The sequence below is a fragment of the Merops nubicus genome, unplaced genomic scaffold (genome assembly GCF_000691845.1).
Source record: "Merops nubicus isolate BGI_N331 unplaced genomic scaffold, ASM69184v1 scaffold20044, whole genome shotgun sequence".
NCBI lineage: Eukaryota > Metazoa > Chordata > Aves > Coraciiformes > Meropidae > Merops > Merops nubicus.
Genome location: NW_008606536.1, coordinates 40,065 through 61,898, shown reverse-complemented (window position 1 = coordinate 61,898; position 21,834 = coordinate 40,065). Strand labels below are relative to the sequence as shown.

The 21,834-nt window shown below is 37.9% G+C and overlaps 1 protein-coding gene across 1 annotated transcript in view; it reads left to right on the top strand.

Moving 5' to 3' along the window:
* PIK3C2G (phosphatidylinositol-4-phosphate 3-kinase, catalytic subunit type 2 gamma) overlaps positions 1 to 21,834 on the top strand; it is a gene marked incomplete at its 5' end in the record, with an annotated part of 168,311 nt that overhangs the window by 140,467 nt on the left and 6,010 nt on the right. The window contains 2 exons of the mRNA XM_008939690.1: positions 8 to 83; positions 6,178 to 6,272. Of these exons, the coding sequence (XP_008937938.1) occupies positions 8 to 83; positions 6,178 to 6,272 (171 nt within the window). The remainder of the gene's footprint in view (positions 1 to 7; positions 84 to 6,177; positions 6,273 to 21,834) is intronic.

Here is a 21,834-nt window from a genome sequence, read left to right as displayed (position 1 = left end):
CTTTCAGAATGAGCATGTACTCAGCTTCTTCCTGAACGGGTACAAAAATACCTTGGCAGAAGACTCATCATCTGTGACCTTAGGTATGTGGATTACTAACTTTATTTGTTTTCTAAAAGGACTACTTTAATAATATAAAATATAATAATGCAAAGGTGAGTCTAAAGTGTTTAGGTGGCACTTTTTACTTTTTTTTTTTTTTAAGATATAAAGATACCAACAAATAATTTCTGATTTCTCAAGGTCTCTGAAAATGTCTTGGTAATGTGACCTGTAGTTTTGTTTCACTTCATTATATTCTCCTCACCCTTCCTTCATTTCTTTTTGAATAAACATATCTATATGCAAACTAAAAAATTTATTTACACAAATGGTGGCAGGTTTCTTGTTTTACAAAGCAAAATCTTTAAAGAAAATTCTGGAGAAAAGGATCTGAGTCATGACAAAGCACAGTGTGTGCTTGGACAAGTGAAGAAAATCAGGGATGACTTCTGAAGTAATTTTCACAATGAGTGGTGCAGGTAAATAACAGAACATTATGTTAATGCCTGGGCATACATTATTAATGATAATGGTAATTCACTTCTTACTAAATGAGATTCTGCACTGTTCCCTTGCCTATCTAAATACTTAACCCATTTCCCTCTTCTGTCCAGTACCTCATTTAATCTAATGTCTGGTATTACAGCATTAAAAGCCAAAGCATAAACCATAAAAGGTAAACTGTGAATGTTTATTGTCTTCCACTACACTAGTTCTGCACTGAAACTAGTCTTCCATAGTGAGTTTTTAGGCAAAGTAAAATCTCATAAAGAAGCCTGCAGCTGCACTCCGCATCACAACAGTTCTGCTGTTTGTTATCTGCTCCAAGTGATAGGATAGTTTCCAAGATCATCAGTTTTCCACATTACAGGAAGGAGTGCAAGTATATCTGCATATTTAGTTTGCATGTCCATTAAGTTAATTTAATCTCTCTGCAGACAGGGGCTTCATTATCTCTTTTGCTGGCACCCTTTTTTTAATCTATCAGAACAAAATAAATCCCATTTTGGCTTCTCAGCCTTTGAAAGATTCCCCCTGTGTAGATTTTATTTGATTAGGGCAAGCCATTATCGTATTAAATCCATTATGACTATTGGAAATTACTAATGGTTGCTCTAAATTTACGAAGGAAAGAGGAGATAATGTAAGGATATCCTGGGTGTTAGGAATAGATAAGGCTAAATCTTGTCACAGAAAATCCAAACCAGAGTTCAAATGCAACACGTACTTGAGGTCCTTCAGCTGCCTCTTACTGTAGACTCTTTATCCAAAGTTGCAGACATATAAGAGTGAGCTGAGGCATATGAGAGTTAAAGCCCTAGGTCTTTTGAAGCTTTTTGACATTTCACTAATATTTAGGTGCCTAATTATTACAGAGAATTGGGATGTAAAAGTCTTATGCAAAAGCACGACCTGAGTCTGTAATAACATTGGGAAATAAATTAGAGCCTCATAATTCCTATGGTGGTGTCCCAAGCTAATACAGTCTAAAGGGTAAGCCCTTTATTTTTGTTGTTAATGACATCAAAATCAGAGAAGAGAATACAGAAACAGAGGTAAGAATGTGTTTAGTGGGTGTTTGATGAAAGCTGTGTGACAGGTAACCCAATCTGCCAGTTCACTATACAGCTACTGGAGGTGAAGGTCACAACCTGGTCAGGGGAGATTAAAGTGTCTCTGCCCTCAAGCAGTATAGTTTCAGAGAGTTTATTTTTTTCCTGCTCAGGAGCTCTGCCTTTTAAACTTTGGACATTTCAGTTCTAGACTCAAGGCAAAGCCTTTGCTTAACACAGAAGGAAAAAAAAAAATACAATCTACAAAATCTCCCTCCTGTTGGCCTAGAAAATTCATCACTGCCATTTATTGATAGAATCCCAATAGCACATAAGGTCCAAACCAGGATCTAATGAGTTTAGCCTCTGTAAAAACAGAGAAAAAGAATGATGGGTTGAGTTCCTCGGGTATGGCATCACTTCTGGTCGGTGAGGAAGGGAATGCACCCAATCGACAATTGCTTGAAGTAAACTGTGGAAGTAGGTGAGCTTAGCTGCTTTAATTTATAAATGTTGTAGGTAATTACACTTACTAAAGCAAAATAAAAATTAAAATTTATGAATTTGTACTGTGCTCCTAGCAATGAAGAGATTAAAAATCACTGCTAAATTTACTTTGACATGAATACTGATTCAGTACTCCCAGTGGGGTGAGTTCTGAATTATACAGAATATTGTCAGCATTTCATTATACCAAGCTCACTACAAGGATTTGAGAGCAGATATCAAAACAGCCTTTTATAAAGACACTTTGGGAAAAAAATTGAAAAAGAAAGAAACCATTTTTATACCAATCGTGCTCATTTTTCTTCCCTTGAGTTTATTTCCTCCTGAAAATATCAATAATTCAGCCTGTTTATAAAGGTTACGAAATCATGAAGTCTTTGCTCTTGGTTATAACAGTGCAGAGCCCAGGCCCAGTTCTGGCATGTTTGATTCGTGCTCCATGCATTTCAATGGGCTTCTGTCCATCTAGTGCAGCAGAGGAATTGGCTCTGTGTCCTTCTAAAGGAAGATCAAGCTTTCCAAAAAGCCTATCCTATGGTATGCCTCCCTGTGCAGGATCACAGCCCTCGTGAATCACCCCTGAGGAAAGCAGGCTGTTTTGTGCCTGTTATGGGGTGGTTTAATCTGCTGCATTTGCTCATCTTAACATAAAGCTTTTGCCACGAGTTTCATTCCTACTTTGGTTGCATTTGGGCTGTTTTGCTGGCTGTTGTGGGCTGGAACCAGCAGGATAGTCAGTTAATGTATTTACAGTTAACTCTCTGCAGTTGGGTACGCTGAAGGTTCATAAAGCCAAGCTGCAGCTATAGCAGGCAGATGGTTGGCTTGGGGAGTTCAAACCTGGCCCTGGAAAACCAAACAGGTTCCAGGACACTTTGGTGCCAGATGTCAAAACAGGCTGTCACCAAGAAGCAAGTTCTAAGACAAATCTGATGGTCCAGAATACAGAAAAATTCTTAACTCCTTAATGGTAGTGCTGTGACCCTTCTTTAAGTAGTGCTTTCACATTTCTTTGCAAGCCACCTGTGAAATGCAATGTGTTATTAAATTGTAGTTTCCCTACTGATTTTGTCAATCTTCTATGTAACATCATCCTTACTGTTTATGTTTCTCATGCCTTGTGCAAAGCATAGTGTAGAGCTTGTTTTAAAATGCTGCTAATGAAAGCGTTGCACACATGATAGAATATAGAGCTTTTAGTTCTCCAGCATGCTAGAGAAGACCATCTAGATAAAGAACTTCAGACTATGCTAAACATCACTTCACTTTCAGTAAAAACTTGAACGCATATTGCCTTAATTTTGTCATTCAAAAAGGAGAAAGGACACACAACTTTCTAGTGGTTTATGTTCCTTGTAAAAGAGATTATCAACTGACACAGTGTTTGAGTTTTTCTGCAGTAGGGATATTTGACTGACTTCCACTGCAGACTGCTGGCACACAAGTCATACAGAAACACACTACGAGTGGTCCAGGGTCCTCGTTTGGTATTTGACAGCTTTTGCATTGACACCAGTGAGCAAGGAATCAGTCCCTAGGAGGGAAAACTTGCTTCAGCTGAAGTCAGTGGAACTTTGTCCTGTATCTACAGCAGACCAGCATTTGGCCTTTGCCTATGATGAAGTGCAAGTAGAGCATGACAGTTCCTAAAAATGCAGGGCCTGAGCTCAAGTCCATCTGCCCAAGCTGGATAGACTGGAAGTAATTACTGCCTGTGTATTTCATTATCATTTGAAGCTAAAATAATCTAGACTTCAAAGAGACTATGATTTAGCACTGAATGTGGGAAATCTAAAATATTACAGCTGATTGTAGCTAACAGTAGCTGTCTTTTATTATGATATATAAGCAATAGAAGTTTCTTCCATGTTCATCAGATTCCCTGCACTGTTATTTTGTTCTTTATCTTCCTTTTAATTTTTTTACTTTTTCCATTAGTGCTCAATTTATTACATAGCAAGAGGAAATATTTTAGTAAAAGCCATGCCCACAGTATCTGTTTCAGACTTCATTTTACATACTCAATTAGAAATGGATTTTCCCTTCCCATGTTTTTCATTATTTGCAGCTTGGTTAAAAACTTACTTACATTTGCTTTTTTTTATAAATGAAAATTCCAACTCCTACAGAGAAATCCTTCAACTCAGTATAAGCACTCACACTATACAACTTAAGTAATGCAGAAACAAGCCCAAGTAGTGCTGGTAGGACAGAAAAGGCACGGTGTTCAGCTGAATTCTAATGATGTAACATAGCCTTTGAAAGCTGTTACTCCTCTTGCATTGCTCAAGATGACCCACTGCAATTAAAAAAAAATTAACACAACACCGCAAGTGATTTGTACCCGTATGTTAAAACACAAGTCCCCTTGTGTTACACTGTCTTTAATGCTCTAAGACTCTATCTTTCCTTGTGAAATTTAAGGGAAAAAGGCCAAACAACTTAAAAAAAACCCAATATATACTAAAGTGGTTTTGCATGGTAGGAGGAAGAACTGATTTTTGTGGGCTTTTTGTTACCATAGAAAAAAAACTCAGCATTGACTGGTTCATGGAGTTTTCATCCTGTATCCTTCCCTGTCCTTATTTGCATACAACATGAAATTAAATAAGATATAGTCTGCTTAAATGATTTGTCAAAATTTATAAAGTAGAATAACAAATGAAAAACTGTGCCTTAGTCTTCTAAGATCCAGCTTAGTAATTTCTTGATTTGTTTTCAGTTCTCCAAGACTCTGTTTCAGACACTCCTCTAATTAGGATGAGCTTAAAAATGTGTTTCTGTAGTCTCTAGAGGGAAGAAATTTGAGATGGATTCATATTCTAAAATTCCAGTCCAAACTTCAGAAACTCAGAAGTGCTGATATCTAGACTGCCTGGAAAAATTATATTATGGCAGTTGTGTGTATACACTGTGTCATTTTTAATTCATTTGAATTCCTTTCCTTAGGATACGTGGCAATTGCACCAACTCTGGCTGTCAATAGTACATGACACTATTGTAATTCTATCTGCTTGGAGGTTATTTTAGCCCCTGTTCACTCCAGAGATTACACATTTGGTTTCTTCAGAAAAAAATGCAGCCAATAAGGCTTATTCATTATAACCTCCATTCTGCTGACACTCCTCTAGTGTGTCAGTGGCAAGCCCAGCGTGCATGCAGGGGAGCAGGACTCTTCTGTCTGAGGCCTCCAGGTCAGCAGCTTCTTTAACAGGGAGACAGACAACAGCTCATGGGACAGCACTATTTTCTTGTAAGGTTAGCAGGTTTGAGTTCTTATTTTTCCAAGTATAATAAATATATAATACTGGTTGTAAACCAGCTTGGGTCTAATAAAATGAAGCCTTGTTGGCCTAAGTAAAGCCAGGCTAGTTCACGCAGGCAGTGTCTGGACTGTTTTTGATGATGACTCTATGGGGAGTACCCTGGATCTCAGACCAAGTAGTGCAAAATGGCTCATGTCCACCCTGCTCAGGCTTAACACTTCCAAATCAGAACAGATGGATAGCAAGGAGAGGTTGTTGTGTAGAAAAATCTATGAAAGCAATAGGTTGCATGAAAACCAGTGTGGAACAGGAAGAACTGCAAAATGAGGAAGGGAGAATTTATATGTGATAGATTTTTTTTTTTCTGTAGCAGTTGTTTTAGAACTGATCTGGAAATTTGCTTTATTTCCCCCCTCTCTTTCTACTGGGAACAGGGGAAAAAAAAAAAATAAATCCAATATTCTTAACCAGAAAGAACTGCCACAATACTGAGTAGTGTCATCAATGATTGCCAAACCTCCCCTCCCCAGTTATTTGTTACTCAAGCATAAATTTCCCACTGAAATTTAGATTGATGGCAATTAGAAAACAAAACATCTCACTGTCACTGTATAAACAGGAAAAAAAATGAGTACGACATGTCAGTCTATTTTCTCCCATCATACTTCTTATCCATTTTCTAATTTCATCCCTGATTTAAGCACGCAATAGATTCTTTTTATATGTTAGTTCAAGTGTACCGCAATATTTTACAGATGTGCTTCCACTGAGCTGTTAACTAAAAAATCTAACTATCTGTCCTTTCTCAGGTCCTCAGTCGACTGCTCATAAGCCTGGAGTACAATTAGTCATATCCTACGAGAGTGCCTGTCTGACAATAATGTTGAAACACATGAGGAACATTGTGAGTATTTTTATCATAATCTATAACTCATAAGTCTTTGCATTTGCAGAGTACTTTGAAAACATTAATCCTCAAACACCCTTCCTGGGACAACTAATTTTAACTCAAAATAACAATGATGCTATTCTGTCATCATTTAACACTTTCTTTCTTCCTTTGAGCTCACTCAGTGTGATTACAGGTATTGGATAGATTCAGAAACTGGGTTTCCTTAATGGCTGGTAATGACCTTTTCCAGGCCACTATATAAAAAAAAAAAACAATTTTGATTACTATTTTTGGCCCTTTCAGCTGACACATTAGGCATAAGACATCATGCAGCAGCATGACTTTTTGTAGCATGTCAGCCTGGTGTTATTGATTGATTATCCATACTTTTCATTCAAGTCTGGCCTGACCGGTCTATGAGCAGGGAAGAGCTCAGCAAAGGGAGCAATGGTGTATTTAAGGAGCAATGTCATTTGCTGGGGTGATGCTCAGCTTTGTAACATTCTCTCTGCTACAAGGCTGAGTGGTAAATGCTGCATGTTCTTGGGCCAGGCTATGAGGGTTGGAAGCTGACAGAGATCCTGCAGCACAAGACAGGTGAAACTGGATGATGAGGGTATCCTGAGAGATCTAGCTGGTGCCCTGTGTGATCTCCCAGCCAAAGCAGTGTGTCTGCTGTTTCATAACAAATTTGGCCACCTAGACATGCTCTCAAATTCCCATTTGCTTAACTCTCAAGTAGTAGCTGCGGCAAAAAGATCCTTCACTACCTTTGCTGAACTTGTAGATGAAAACATTTACTAACTGTTGCAGGTTCTCATTGCATAGATTGATGACACTTCCATCCCAAACTGGATTGCAATTGCTTTCCCTAAATGGGGCCAAACTGAGGAGCTAATGTGAGCACCAGACAGTAATAAAATGAGGCTGAATGTGTAATTAGTTGTATGAGACACATGAGGCTAACATATCTCCAACTGTTCTCTGTTGGCCTCTTCTGATTTGCAGTTTAAGCATGTTCATTTTGGTCTGTAACGTCCAATAAGTCTCTGTCCTGAAAGACTTGTCTTTTGTTTCTTATGTGTCCCCTTGGCAGGTGAGATCAGCCTCTGCTGAGGTCCAATATATGTGAACTTTACCTTCATGGTATAGCATAAGAATCCCTTTATTTTTTCTACTGTGCTTTTTAAATCTATGTGACTTTGATAAACTTCTGGTAAAGTTCTAGTTGGTGAGAAGGATATATTTAAGTGATAGCCATGCTGATGATGTCACTGTGTGTTCAGGCAGGTGATGGGGAGATGCAGTTACAGATGATGGAAATAGTTTTTCTCCTTGTTTCCATCATTTTTACTGTATAGGCTCCTAACAGTAGGTATGAGTTCCCTAATTTAGAAAGTTTCAGCTGTTTAATTACGTGAAAATAAACTATAGCATGGATATCTGTGTATAGCAAAGATAAAATCCATGACTCAGTTGACTTCATTATGGAAAGAGACAGTACAACTTTAAATTCATGTCTAGCTTTAGAATGTAGGTGACTTAAATTCAATTTAGGAAGTTTTCAGAGAAGCCTTAGAAGTCCAATTCGGTAAGACTAGCAATGATTCATGACTTGAAAATAAGGTCATCGTTTTAGCAGCCTAACTCAGGAAGTCATGTTTTTAAATCCTGGGCTTCCAATTCCTTCCTTCCATCCGGACATCCATCGTCATCAGATCTGAAATATGAAATAGTAGTGCTTCGGGGTACTGTGATACTGGGCTGCCTTCACACTAGGAACCTGTTACAGAAAGGCTCTTTATCCCATTAATATTCTTCTCTGCTTTCCAGTCATATAGATCAATCTCTGACATGCTCTCTTTTCTTTTTCCTTTCCTATCCTTTTTGGGTTGTTTGGGGTTTTTTTTGTGTGTTTTTTTTTTTTTTTTAAGTTGAGCTGAACAGGGATTTTAAAAGTATGCCAAGATCATGTGTTATTCAAAACATGTTAAAATTATTTCAGGTATATTCAGTCTTTTGCAGAGTCTCACTAATTATATTTTAGTGGTTCATCTGTGCAGAGATTGCTTTGCTATCTCATTTTATTTCATAATTTATTGTAAATAATTTTTCTGCTGCTCTTCCCCATGTAATTTAACTCTTTATAGAGATTTTATGAGGTATTCAGATGTGAAAATAATTGTAGTGTTCCAAACTAATCTCAAATGTAGCTTCAGGGAACTGACAGGAATGGTGATAGAGACTTTTGATCCACGTAAATAAATACTATTTACTATTTGTGTGGGTTTATTTTTCAGAGTTTAATAGGAGATCTAGATCCTGTTGTGCAAATCCTACATTAATATACAATGCACAAGAGAATCCCAAAGGAGATGGTATGGCTTATGGCATTGTTCAGTGTCACATAGTTTTTTTAAAGGATGACATCAAAATATTGCAGTGCTGTATCTTTGCAGGTGTTTGGTTTTTTTTTTTTCATTCTGGTAGCCTCATTCACATGGGGTGTCATAGTCAAAAAATACTCTATCAGTGAGAGACTTTGGTCTGGTGCGGACCTGCCAGAGGACTGTCTCATGTGAGTGTGTGCATGGACTCCTCTTGTGTGACTCCACAAAAGTGCAGATGCCTTTGATCTGATGCATGTGCCGAATTTGCTGCAGATGTACAAGTCAGTCATCCCTAGATCTGCTTCAGAATGTCCCCCCTCGACCTCTCACCAACATTTCAGTTATGTGTTATGAAAGCCTGTCCGGCTTGTAAAAAACGCTATCAAAAATCCTTCAAAGACCAACAGAGGAGAACAGCCATATAGATTTTGTGACTGGAAAGGACCATTAATCTAATCTAGCCTCCCGTAAAGCACAAGCTATTATTTTCTCACTGAGAAAATACTTGCATCAATGCAGCCAAGGAAACTGAACAGAGAGATGTTAAAACTGTTTGCAAGCGTTTGTCTACTGTTTAAAAATGTGAGTGCACAATGGAGATGAGTTCTGTTCAATAGATATTTACAAGACACTAACAATGTTTAAATGTCAAGATTTTCCTCAGCAATTTATAGTTTTGTTTCAGTCCTCAGATTCTGTAAGTCAGGTAACGCACATCAGACTTCCTGTTTCTTCTTATGATTGGAATGGCATCACCGTGACTGCTGAGAAAAAAAATTTAAATCCGGTTTTCAAATGTACAAAAGCCATGATTCTAATAAAATGCAACTTTCCAAACATGTATATTACAGAATTTTAAGTCAGCCTCTCAGGGCATTACTTGCTCCACTCAGATGCAGACATTCCAACACTGGGCACTTTATGCATAGGCAGCACTAGGCAACATAGGCTTAAAAAAATGGAGCTGGGCTAGAAGGAAACTTTTGGGTAGTGATAAAAAATGGAGAGGTTATATGGAGTCACTGGAAGAGTTTGCCTCTGGAGTCATGAAGAGTGTGGCAGCAGAAGGAGATGAGACAAGGCAGGCTTCTTGTATAAACACAGCAGTGCAGTACCTGGCAAAGGGCACTAAGTGGTTTGGGGAGGAAGATAAAGAAGCCCCAGGGGAAATTTGTTTTGGCATATGAAAGGACTTATTAACTAAGAACAAAAACAGTTTGGTTGTGGCACCAGACAGGAATGTGCTAGGAAGAAAGTCTGAGAGTTTCCCTTGAAAACATGGGTTCCTAGATCTGTGAAAGACACCTAGGTTCTAAGCCTGAAATGCTCAACTCCACTTCCATTCATGTATATTAACCAGTCCAGAGAACGGGGGATATCAGGACCATACCAGATCTTCCACAGGGCAGACTGTGGGCTAGCTTAGCACTGCACAGCCAGAAACAGCCAGGCAACCCAAAGCTGCACTGCTGGGCTTGCTCATCCATTCAAAAAGACACCAGAGGCAAAAGAAATAACCATTTTGGAAGCTCAGAAAAGGTTGGCTAATGTATTTCTTTTCCTGATTCACAGAGTACCAGAAGGGAACAGTGGTTCAGCGTTAGCTCAGAAGGAAGTCTGCTTTGTCTGCCGACCTCATTACCATGACTTCAGGCATGCCCTGTTTTTCTAGATAAGCAGCTAAAGTTTCAGTCCTCACTGCTAAACATTTTTGCCCACTACTTCTTGTGGACAGAATAATTCCTCAGGGGCAGTGGGGAGGAGAAACACAGCCAACTTATCCTGAACTGCACACCAATAAATGTAAAATGTTACTAGAATTCAGGAAAGTGTGTAGGGGTGATGAATTCAGAAGCAATTTCACAGGGGGAAAATTTGCTGGAAGAAAAATAAACTCCTATGGTACTTTCCAAAACTACTTCCAGCTCTCCTTTTATAAGAGCTCTGAAGCTGTCATGTACCACTCTTGGTGATTAATGATTCTGGGATAGCTGATATGTGGGTGATGAATTAGTAATCAGCTTTAGGCTTACACAGACATCCAGCCTCTTTCCATTTCATGTCCTATACCATCTGAGGACAAATTGCTTCCAAAAACGTTTGTGAGACGTGATGGCTTAAATATATTGGAAAGAAAGGTGAGAGCCAAGCTTTCCCTAAACCACAGGAGTGAAACTATTTCTAACTTTACAGTTGCAGGGCTGTAGAGAAATTACCCACATACAGTACAGGTAGATGCTCTGCTGCCTTTGCTGGGTTTTGTCTCTGGATTGGGGTGAGTAAGGAGTGGGATTTTTGTTCAGTCTTAGCTGGTTCCCATCATTAGTCTCATGGACTCACTAACTTTTACCCTTTTTGAATATTATTTAGATTTAAATGGAAAATATATTACCAGCCAGCAACACAATGCCTGCCAATTAAACAAAAAGCCATATTATCCTTTCAGAAGGTTATGAATGTATTCTGTTTTCTTTAGTGCAGCCAACAGGGATTGGGAAGAAGTTGCACAGGTAGGACAAGCCTAGTTAGTCACCCAGGGATAGAAAACAAGTAGAAAAAAATCTCTTTGAGCTGAAAAAAAAAAGTTATTCAGAAAGAATCGATGACAGAAAGAAATTGGCAGCTTAGCTGATAGAGGGAGGTAGCACATTCAGATTGACTTCTCCATAGACTGGCACAGGAAAACAGAATATGAAGCCATGGAGAGAAAGCTCTTTTATTAACCCTAGCTTACAAAGAATTTTTGGAAATTAGCTTAGACAGACTGTGCTCTCTTTTGGAGTAAAAATTAGTTGAACACCTGTAAACAAAGGATACTACTACACAGCAGTAGTTTAAATTGGGAAGAGATGAGGTCTATTCTTGTGGCAGAGGTATTACTTTTGGATTCCAACATATTTGTTATGAAAGGTATTTGACAAATATGTTGTACAGAAAGTTGTGTTATTATTTCTTGTTAAACCCTTTAATCTGTCACAGTCACTCTACTGCCTCAGCTCTAAATTTTAACAGCTAATTTTTAAATAAGTAATTCTTTACATAGCTGATACGTTTTGAATAAGAGGGAAAAAAGTCAATAAGAAACAGTGAGCTCTGTTTAATAATAGGAGTGATCTGGGAGAGGAAGGTGAATATAAATTAAATTTGCCACTGGTTTCAAATGAAGAAAGCATTTAAAGTAATAGTGGAGACAGAGAAAAATCAAGAGAATAAAAGTAATTTCCAGAACTCTACAACCAGCTTGGAGAAGTGAGGAGTATTTCCTCAAGGAGGCATAGATCTATAACCCACACTAATGTGAAGATAAAACAAGCAAATGATGAGACCTAAGGTTGCTATGAGAGATGACAGTGAGAAAGGCCAGATCCTGTTCTTATGGTGTTGGAAAAAAGTAGCTCTTCTTTATAAGGCTTTGATAGTAAAACATCTCTCAGGACTTTTTTAAAAACTAGAATACACATTTAAAGAACAGTTCTCTGTGGGGTTGCTTGGGAGCAATTGATTCTTTAGGAGTAATTTATCGTTACTAAAACTTAACTTAGTTAAGGACAGCCTAACAAGGACACAAGTTAATTGTGCAAATATTTAAGGGAGAAGACAGCAAGGTTCAAGAGGGATTATTTAGAACATTGAGCAAGAGCGTAAGTAGAAGTAATGAGAAGTAATTAAGGAGCAGAAATTGCATGCATCATATAGTGAAATTCTGGTTTATAAAGGGAGATGGAAAGCTGTAGAATAATCTAAAGAAAAGTGAAGGGAGATCTGTACAGTCTGAGAAATTAAAAACAGTCTAGAGCAGATATATATAGACTTGATTAACTAATTAAAAAAATTGAGAAGAAAAATAGTACAGGGTGAAGACACAGGTAACAGTGTCACTATTTCTTTCTGCATTTTTATATTGCCTTACTATCTGTGCCTAAGCAAGGAGAGACAAGAACATGTATGTAACAAAACGAAACAGAACAACAGCATTTGCTTGTGTTTCTTTTCTCAAAGGCTAATTTTCTTTCATGCCCTCTAACAAGCAGCAATGGTGTTAATCCTGAGTGATTTCAACAGAAATGAAACAGGGATTTGTCTCAAGTATTTGTTCTCCTCTGTGAGTTATTCAAGAGAGAAGAAATTCTGGGATCTATGTTTCTAAGGGTCCAAACTCGATAAGTCTTATCTCAGCCACTGTCATAAACTCTGATACTAAATATTAATCTGAAAAGTAAATGTTTCAAACACTACAATAATATAGAGTTGAAAGCAGTGGAATTTAGCTTCTTTACAGACGTGGTGGTAATTCTGGAATAAAAATTTCAGGGACTTGTTTTGAAATCTGCTTTCTGCATTCTTCACCCTGCATCAACATTGCTTATCTGTAGAATAATACAATTTTAAAGCATGACTGAACCTTGATTTCTTTCATCTATGCGAAAAAAAAACAAGTGGACTTAAAATGACTTAAAGATAGTAATACAGCATGTGCTTCAGGAATCTAGAACATATCTTGTCACGTCCTTCTCTTTTGGAAAAAAAAAAAAAACCTTCTCTGTGATTCTTGTTCAAATCTCTTACTTGGAGTTGTCCATTTAATATGTTTACACTTCTGGTTATACAGTCAACTCCTCTTAAATGATTTTTGCAGCCTTGGTAACTTTTTTATACTCACATGGTGCTATGTGGAGTAAGGAGTAACCTAGTCCTGAGCATTGGTGGTGTTAGATGGCTGTGAGCTCAGGAGCTAGACTTAAGCTTTGAGTGAGCTGGACAGGGACACAAGCAATTCTAAGACATCTTTCCTTGTTGTTGATACAGGAGCAATATTAAACACACAAAATGCTGTGTTTTTACTTGCTGGAGCTAATTTCTAGCCCTCCTTATGTCCTACTGCCTGTGGTTGTTAAAAGGCAAGAGGCTGTTTTACCTGACAGCAGTGCACCACGGCACAAGGTTGTATAGACTCATCCTCATTTCATTTGGGATTGTGTCTAGCCTAATATTCAACTCTTTCTGGATCAGCAAGACAGATTATGCTTTTTTAACAGGGCATCAGAACTACATCTCAGTTCCTTTCTTCACCTGTCTGAAAGTGTTCGATTCTGGTTTCAGAGCTCTATGGGAATAAAAGCTTGGAAAAGAAACCCTTATGACCTTCTTGGTATCACAGGCCAGCTTTCATTTTATTGCTTCATTTCAGCAGAGTTAGATGGGCTTTCCTCTCACATAACTGAAGCAGATCAGAAGCATTTTACATAGTTCTTAGAAAGCCCTGAATCTTTTGGGATCCAGCCTGTTTGCCAGAACTGTCTTTCTCCTTACAGTTAAAAAAAGAATAAAAATAAAAAGGTTTTGTTAAATATTTAACAAATACTTATTTATTTCAAAAATCCTACTGTCTGTGTGCCTTGGCCTAATTGGAGTGGGATTCAGTTTGAAACTAAGATGCATACAAGTATGATGGGATGGAATTCAGTTGCCTGATCAGGGATATTTGACATCCCATAAAGTATGTTGCTTGACCTCCAGTGACCACTCCAGAATAGTACCAGTCTCCTTTAAAGGCCATGTCATATTTCCAACTCCATACACAACTTTTGTCACCTGAGGAGACATAAAGCAGCAGTAATTTTGAAACTGGGTCCTAGTCTAGAAGCCTAAGCTCTCATTTTGATCAGAGGAGACTTAAGTCCCAATGAATTTTCCTAAACATATAGGAGATGACCTACTGTGTCCCATCTGGCCTCCAGCTGCCACTGCAGAAGAGAAGGGCTTCGGGTAAGGCCTGTGTCATATCTGATGGTTTATGCAAACATCTTAAATGTTTATCTTAGGTGTCTCAAAGGGTGCCAGACATCATTTAGCCAAACCAAGCTAAACCAGGATGTGTCTAAAATATGATGAGCTGAATCTCTTTCTAGCGTCCCTCTTTGACAGTATTTCAGAGGTCTGCTTAGACTTTGCCATGAACTTACACACCTACCTCACATATGCAGCAGTACATACAGGTCAATACCTTGACATTTTGCCCAGAACTGGCGTGTTCATTGCAGGGTGTTAGCTGTGGCACTTTCCTTCCATCTCAGTGACTGAGGGTTGCTTTTCAAAATCTGACAGCCAGGAGACCTCGGAGAGTGTTGTCTGGTTCACTCTTCAGAGATTTTGTGACTTAGGACAGCTCTAGACCCTGGTTTTGCCAGCATAGTTATCCCTGTCAGGAATACAACATACCATCTTTTATTAACAGCTAGACTGCACAAGTCCTTGCTACTATGCTACAAACAAAGCCAAAACAGTAAACCTGCAGGTTTTTGTGGTTTGGGTTTTGTTTTTTTAAAAAAAATACTTATTTCACTTGGGAGACTAAGGGCTGAAACAAGCTGCAGTGACAAAAGCACAGCTTTCCCTAGAAATAGCAGCACCCCCACTAGGCACCGCTTGCCCGTTCGGTGCGCGGACAAGCTGCATACAGAACAGGCAGGTTGATGAGGGTGTTGAAGGTATTGGTCTGCATGAAGTGTATAAGCTATATTTGGAGATTCAAATCAATAACACAGAGAGAGCACTTTTGCATTATTATCATGGTAAATGACAAAGCCATCTGGAGGCTTGCTCTGCTGACACTACCAGATTTCTGACAGGTAGAAAATGCCTGCTCAAAAAATGCTTTCCAGGACTTCCCTGAAACAAAATATATGTTGTTCTGAAACATCTTTTTATTTCACTGCCTTAAATTGAGAGAAACATCACTTCTTTTTTTGTTGCTTTGCCATTAACCTACATGTCAGTGACCTCTGTAGAAGTGTGTCTTCTCTGTTTGTGTACATACTCAGGGACATCCATGAGATAGAAAAGCAGTTAGGAATAGAAAAGGAAGTTTTCAGAATAAAAGAGGGGGGAGAAATTTGGATCAGAAATTACAGTAAAATAAAACTTGTATTGCAGAGAAGCAGTTAAATGTTTTCAAATTATAGGTGAAAAATAGCAGTAGTTTGGGGAAAAAAAAAAAAAAAAAAAAAAAAACACCTTAATTGTGCAATCACTTTTGGCCAGTAGCTTTTCTATTTTGTTTTGCCAATAGCAGACAGGGCAGGGTGCACCACAGTGATATAGTGGATTATCTTCTTTAGCAATTGTTATTAAATTACTGCAAATGTGATTTTATTTTTTATTTTCTTTGAAGTAACTTGAAAATATTTTGTGACAGGAAAACTGTCACAAAAAGCTTAGTAGCAGAGTAGACCAGAGGTGTTCTGTGCTTTGGGATATGCAGAGCTGAAAGGAAAAATGAGGAAGGGTCTTCAGTACCATGTTAGGATTTGTGAAATAACAACACCACTGCCCATTCACACTCCAATCCTGTTTGTCCTCAAGGATTTTACATTTTATTAATCTGTTTTTGAAGGGACCTCTTGTTTTGTAATATCATTGTTTCACTGCCGATTATTTTCTCAACTCTTTAAATTTAGAGTTAGCCCAGAGGATGTTATCTTATTATAAAACAGAGGCTATATTTGTTAATTAAGCTGTGGCTTACAAAGATAGAGTTTAGCCTTGCTTTGCAAAGTTACACAGAGACAGTGAAAGAAAATGTAGCAGCAGTGATGGCTTTTCCACATTTCTTCTTTTAATTTAGTCAAGAAGCAGCTAGCAATTTATACAGGTTACAGGGGTGCAAGCCTGATTTCTTATGTGGATTTTTTTTCTAATTCTTCTTTACTGGCTTATAATCAAACCTGCCTCACATCTGCACTTAATAACTAAACATTTTGCTTTGTAACTGTAAAGGGTTTTTTCTAACCATTTGCTATAGTGATATGATTTTCAAAGATGTAAGGATATCTCAATATTAAACATGAAGGAATATTTTGTAGTCCTTTCTTCATTATGTGGAATTCCTTATGGAAGTGCATGAAGAAGAAAAACACATGATGAAGGTAAAGGATGGGAAAACTGAGAGTTAGAGCTACTAGACAAAGTGAATAATTTTTATTTTTACTTTTTTTTTTTTAATTTGAGGGCAGTAGCTAAAATGGGAGCCTTTCTGAAGCTTGGATTTCTTTTTGTCATTGAAGAAGGGAAAGAAAGCAACTGAGATTTGAAAACGTCCAGGAAATTCGTTTTCAGGGAAGAAAAGAAGTTATTTATAGAGGAAGAAAGATGGCACTAGTTAATACAAGTTTCCTTTTTCTGTCAGGATGGTTTAAAATGAAAAATGGGGGAAAAAGAGAACAGCAGCTGGAACTATCAAATGTTCAGGAGCCATCAATCTGTTTCACTCTAGGACAAAACGTGGGAAAATATCTGTATGTCTAACACTAAGAGAAGCTAATGACATGATTTAAATTTGAGGCAATAGTTACCTGAAAGGAAAATTTTATGTCACTTAGGAAGATGTGAGTTTTAAAAAGCTTTACACTAAATCAGTGTAAATCACTAAAGTGCATTTTTAAAAAATCATAAAACTTTTCTTAAACTTCATATGAGCGAGGCCCAGTGTTCATATTGGCTGCTAAATTGCATAGTTCAATATATGAACAATTATTTAAGTAGTTAAACCTTTCAAAATGCTAACAAAGAATCCATTCCTAAGGAGTTGTAGATGGTTGGTAATGATCAATGGACAAAAGTTATTAGGATAATGTAATTCTTGTGGAAAAAATAATTTCATTTCACCCATTATTTCCCAGCTACAGCTAGTATATTTAAAATTAAATTACACAGGACATAAACTATCTGTGTGGGTTTCTGTAAGTAAATATCAATACGTTTTTGGGTTTGGAAAATAAAATTGGATTGAAAAATGGTACACAGCCTTAACAGATACATGCCTGTATTCATTTTTCAGTACTGAATTACAGCTGTGGAAAGAAGTAAATCCAGAGTATTATTTCCACTTCCTCACCCCCCCTCATTTTTAAATATTTTCATCACCTTCTACCTGACTGTAGAAGAAAATAGCATTTCAAAAAGAAACTGCTTTTTTTAAACGTATATACAGGCAGTGGTAACTGAGGTTCTTAAAAACACCAGTCTTTATCAATATCAGTCATTATCCAGGTCAAGTGGGCAGGTCCTTCTCTGAGAAAATTGTTCAGTCATGCCTTGTTTGTATTTGAAGAAAGCACAGGGATTCGGCTGCCAAATTTAACTCAGTTCTTTTTTACTGGCAGACCAAAATCACTGGGGTTTCTTTGTCCATAGGAGTAACAAGGAGAGTTATGACATTTCTGTTCAGAACTTTATATATCTTTTCAGGCTTACATACTGTTATAGCTTGAATTTATTCACAAGCATACACAACTGAAGATTTAAGATAGTAATCTAAGTTAGAGTAACTTATTTAAAGGAAGTAAACTTCCTTTATATTTGGGTTAATTAAATGACTACAGAATTCAAAATGCATAGAATTCAGTCTAAACCTTTGAGTTTTTCTGTTTGCTTGATAACAAGTTCATTCCAGCTATAACGGCTTTGCAGAGTAATTAAAGTGAAAAATGGTATTCCCAAAGTACCCTTTGATTTTTCCTTCTGGCCAGGACTATAGACAGACATCAGTGATTTTTCAGCAATTAATAATAACAAAGGAGATTTCTGCTGGATTTCAGAATTACTCATAAGCCTGTTACAAATCTTACTGTGTTTATAATAGACTCAGAAGAACAGCTGTTCTCTGGTGGAAAAGGGACTGGTGTTTAGGTCAGATATTCTTCATGTTTACCAAAGTTTATAAATGTGCCACGGAAGCCTGAGCTAGAAGTGAAAGGATAATCTAGTCATTTTGTTCGGTAAATGTGACACTGTAATATGACAGGAGACATAATCTTTAGAAAGAAAAAAAAAAAAAATCTGATGTTTTCTGCATTCCTCTTCATTCAAATGAATGCTTAAGGCATATATGGAAGCCTAAGAAAAGGCTAGTTTGCCCGAAAACTTGGGATTTTTGCTTTACATGTCAGCTGTCTTAATAAAACAGTTTACTTCAAATTTCACCTACTTTGGATTTAAAAAGATATTTCTGCCATGTTAATCCCACTCTTGTTTTCACACTATGACTGTCAAACTTCCAAGATCCCTCTTTGTCCCTGCTAGGGAGGGTTTAGCAAAGTACAGTTCCTTCCATGGCCATTGCAAGTCTTGTCTCAAGAAGTCCTTCAGCGAAGCAGGCTCTTCACAAGAAAAGATGCTTCTACTGTCCCAGTCAAAAGAGAAACCAGCACAAACTCATCATACAAGATAGCCATGCTTTACTCTTGTAAAGCCATGGTTGATTTATACCTGCTCTTAATCTGTAGTTTTAAATTATTAGTGTGTAGTGGGACAGAACTTTTTTAGCAGTTGAAGACCCTCATTAGTTGTATTGTGTCATAACAAGGGTCAAGGAAGGGCAGGTGAGAAGTTGAAGTTGTGGTCCCGCTTCAAGGATGCTCAGCTGAAGCTTTTTGATTGTCTGATGGCATAACAGTGCCACTACAGAGGGACAACTGGGACAGTTGTGGGATTCGGAGTGGCCTGTTTGCCTTCCCTCAGCAAGGGAAGATGAAGCAGGGAGGAAAAAAAAAAAAAAAAAAAACACACCAAACAGCCAGAACTAAGATCTCTTGTTGGAGTTCATGGCTGCAGTTTAAATGACCTCTAACTTTCTGGCTGCTGATTGATACTGTTCATGAAAAGTAGCTTTGTTTTAGTTCTGAAAGATCCCAGAGCAACTAAACTGCCTTGAGTTTTCTCCTCTGAATTGTGGAAATACTGTACTTTTTTATTTTCTCTCTTGACCCTCTCCTCTCTCTCACTTCGTTCAACATGTATTCAAAGGGATAGTGAGGAGGCAGTTTTTTCTGTCTGTCTTTCATATGGCCACAGCATTACTGCAAAGTGCCTGCTTTAGTTTTTGGGAGGAGTCAGCTGATGAAGGAAGGTTAGTTGGCAGAAGGCTGGGTAGCGTGCCAGCATTGCTAGCAGGGTACAAAGAGCAACTCAAAGGTGCAGTGACAATTTTATTTTTTGATTCATTGCATGTGCTTCTGGGTACTCCGGTCCTGTTAAACAATCACACAGCAATCAGCCTGGATTCTTTCCCTGGCAGGTGAATGTCAGACTGAGCTTATTTCAAATGCAAACGACGGTGCTGTGATCTGCACCTTTGTTGTCTTGAGGCGTGCAGTGGAGCTCAGCACTTGTGACACACCCTGTCCTATCCGGGAAGCTCAAAGGGGAGCAGAACTGGACAGATGCAGCATCCTCTCTGCTGCCTTTGTAGCCTATTATGTACCATCTGGGCTTCTCAGTCCAGTGCCCTTTGCAGCTGCTGCTGACCTCAGCTTTCAAAATTAGCTGTGACGTGGTCCCTGGCTAGGCAATAGACTGCTGGGAGGATTTATAAAGCCTGACATTGTACGGGACTCTCCTTGTACTATATTTCCATGCTTAAGATAGTGAAGATCCTTGTGCTGGGCCTCAGTAGTTGAGGTGGTAATATCTTCTTCAAGAATAACACTTCCCCCTCCCCCTGGATTTTAGGTTTTTTTTTTCAGCCTTTTTTGTCTGAAACAACTAAAATCTATTGACGTTCAAGTTACAGTGATGATTATCTATTCATCGAGAAGGGAAGAGCTTGATTACAGTTAGGATCCTGGTTGTCTGGACTGGTATTTAAGGCTACATTTCTTTCTCCTTCTTGATTTTTAAGAGACTGTTCAATTTACAGGTTTTGTAATCCTTGATTGGAGTTTTAGTATAGTCCTGGATCAACACTGATGAGCTTTCAAATGGATGGTATAAATTACAAATCCTGTGTTGACAACATGGTACTCTGTCCTAGGGAAGTACCTGTTAGTTTCACTGCCATTTAATGGCATTCTTATTTTGCCTGTTGATTCACATCTATCTAAATCCCATGTATACTTTAAATCAGATGTATTTTGGGGAGCTTAGCAATAGTAATTGCTCACTGTGTGTTGACAACTCATATTGATTTGAGTAGTGCATCCTTTGATGCTCTGCAGTATTAGTGATAGCAATAATGAGCTTTCTGTTTGACTGCATCATTTGCCTTGAAGAATCATTACAGATAACAGAAAACAGAGATTTGTGGTGCAAGTACTGGTTGCTCACACACACAAACACTGTTTTTCTTCTCTCTAGAGGAGTTATTTATTGCTAGAACACCAGCGGTTTCTCCTATCACAAGGATATGTTGTGATAATGCCTGTAGAAAGCCCCATATTTCTAGACACATACTGTGAATAATCAAAGTCTGAGAAACAATTTTATTCTGAGCCAGATAAAATTACAATGGGAAATAAAAATACAACTTCCTGTGTAACAATCTGGCTTCATCAATTCCAGACATTTTAAGATTTCTTCTTTTTGCCTGCATTTTCAATTGCATCCTGTCACTGGATTGCTTATGATCTATCAGGTAAACTTGCCTAAAATGTTGATAATATGATTAAAATTACTGGTATTTTGGTATGCCCCATTTTGTGCTTTCTGATTGTATACTCTGTTAACAACACAAAGGTTTCTTCTTAATTATAAGCTAAGCACTGGGTGACATATGCTGGCAAGACACCTGTTCCATAGTTTTTCATTATTGTGTTTCTTGTATGTTCTTTTGAAGCCTCTCATGCTACTAGTGTGTTTTCTGAGTAGCTGTGATGCTGCTTACAGCTGTTCAGAAGTTATCAAAATCTCTCCACCCACCAGCATTAGCTTATGACTAAGCCTCATTAATAGATTGGCTCTGATCTCAAGTAGTTGCTTACCATAAAATGGAATATCTGGAATATCGTTCAGTATCCTGAACTGGAAAATTAGAGGGAGTTTGCAGATGTGTGATGGGAGAGATTGTAAAAACTGTTATAAGAATCCTGTTCTGCCCATATCACTGCAGGAAATGCTCCTGGCTCTTCTGTAGCGGTATGCTTTATGAAACACCCTTAGAAGCAATCAGTTCTCCTCAGCATCAGCACTGCTACTTAGGGGTTAAAATCAATACGAGCTTAGTGGCTAGAAACCAGTTTTTATGCATTACTCTGGAAAATGAAAGAGCTAGGCTTTGTATCAGATTAAGCTGAGTTAAAGTAGATTGATGCTTAAGAGTTTTTCTGTTAGAATGCGAAATATTAAAGATAGGCAATTTTACCTTATTTTTGTATTATTTAATTTCCATTTTCCTGATTCAATATTAAACT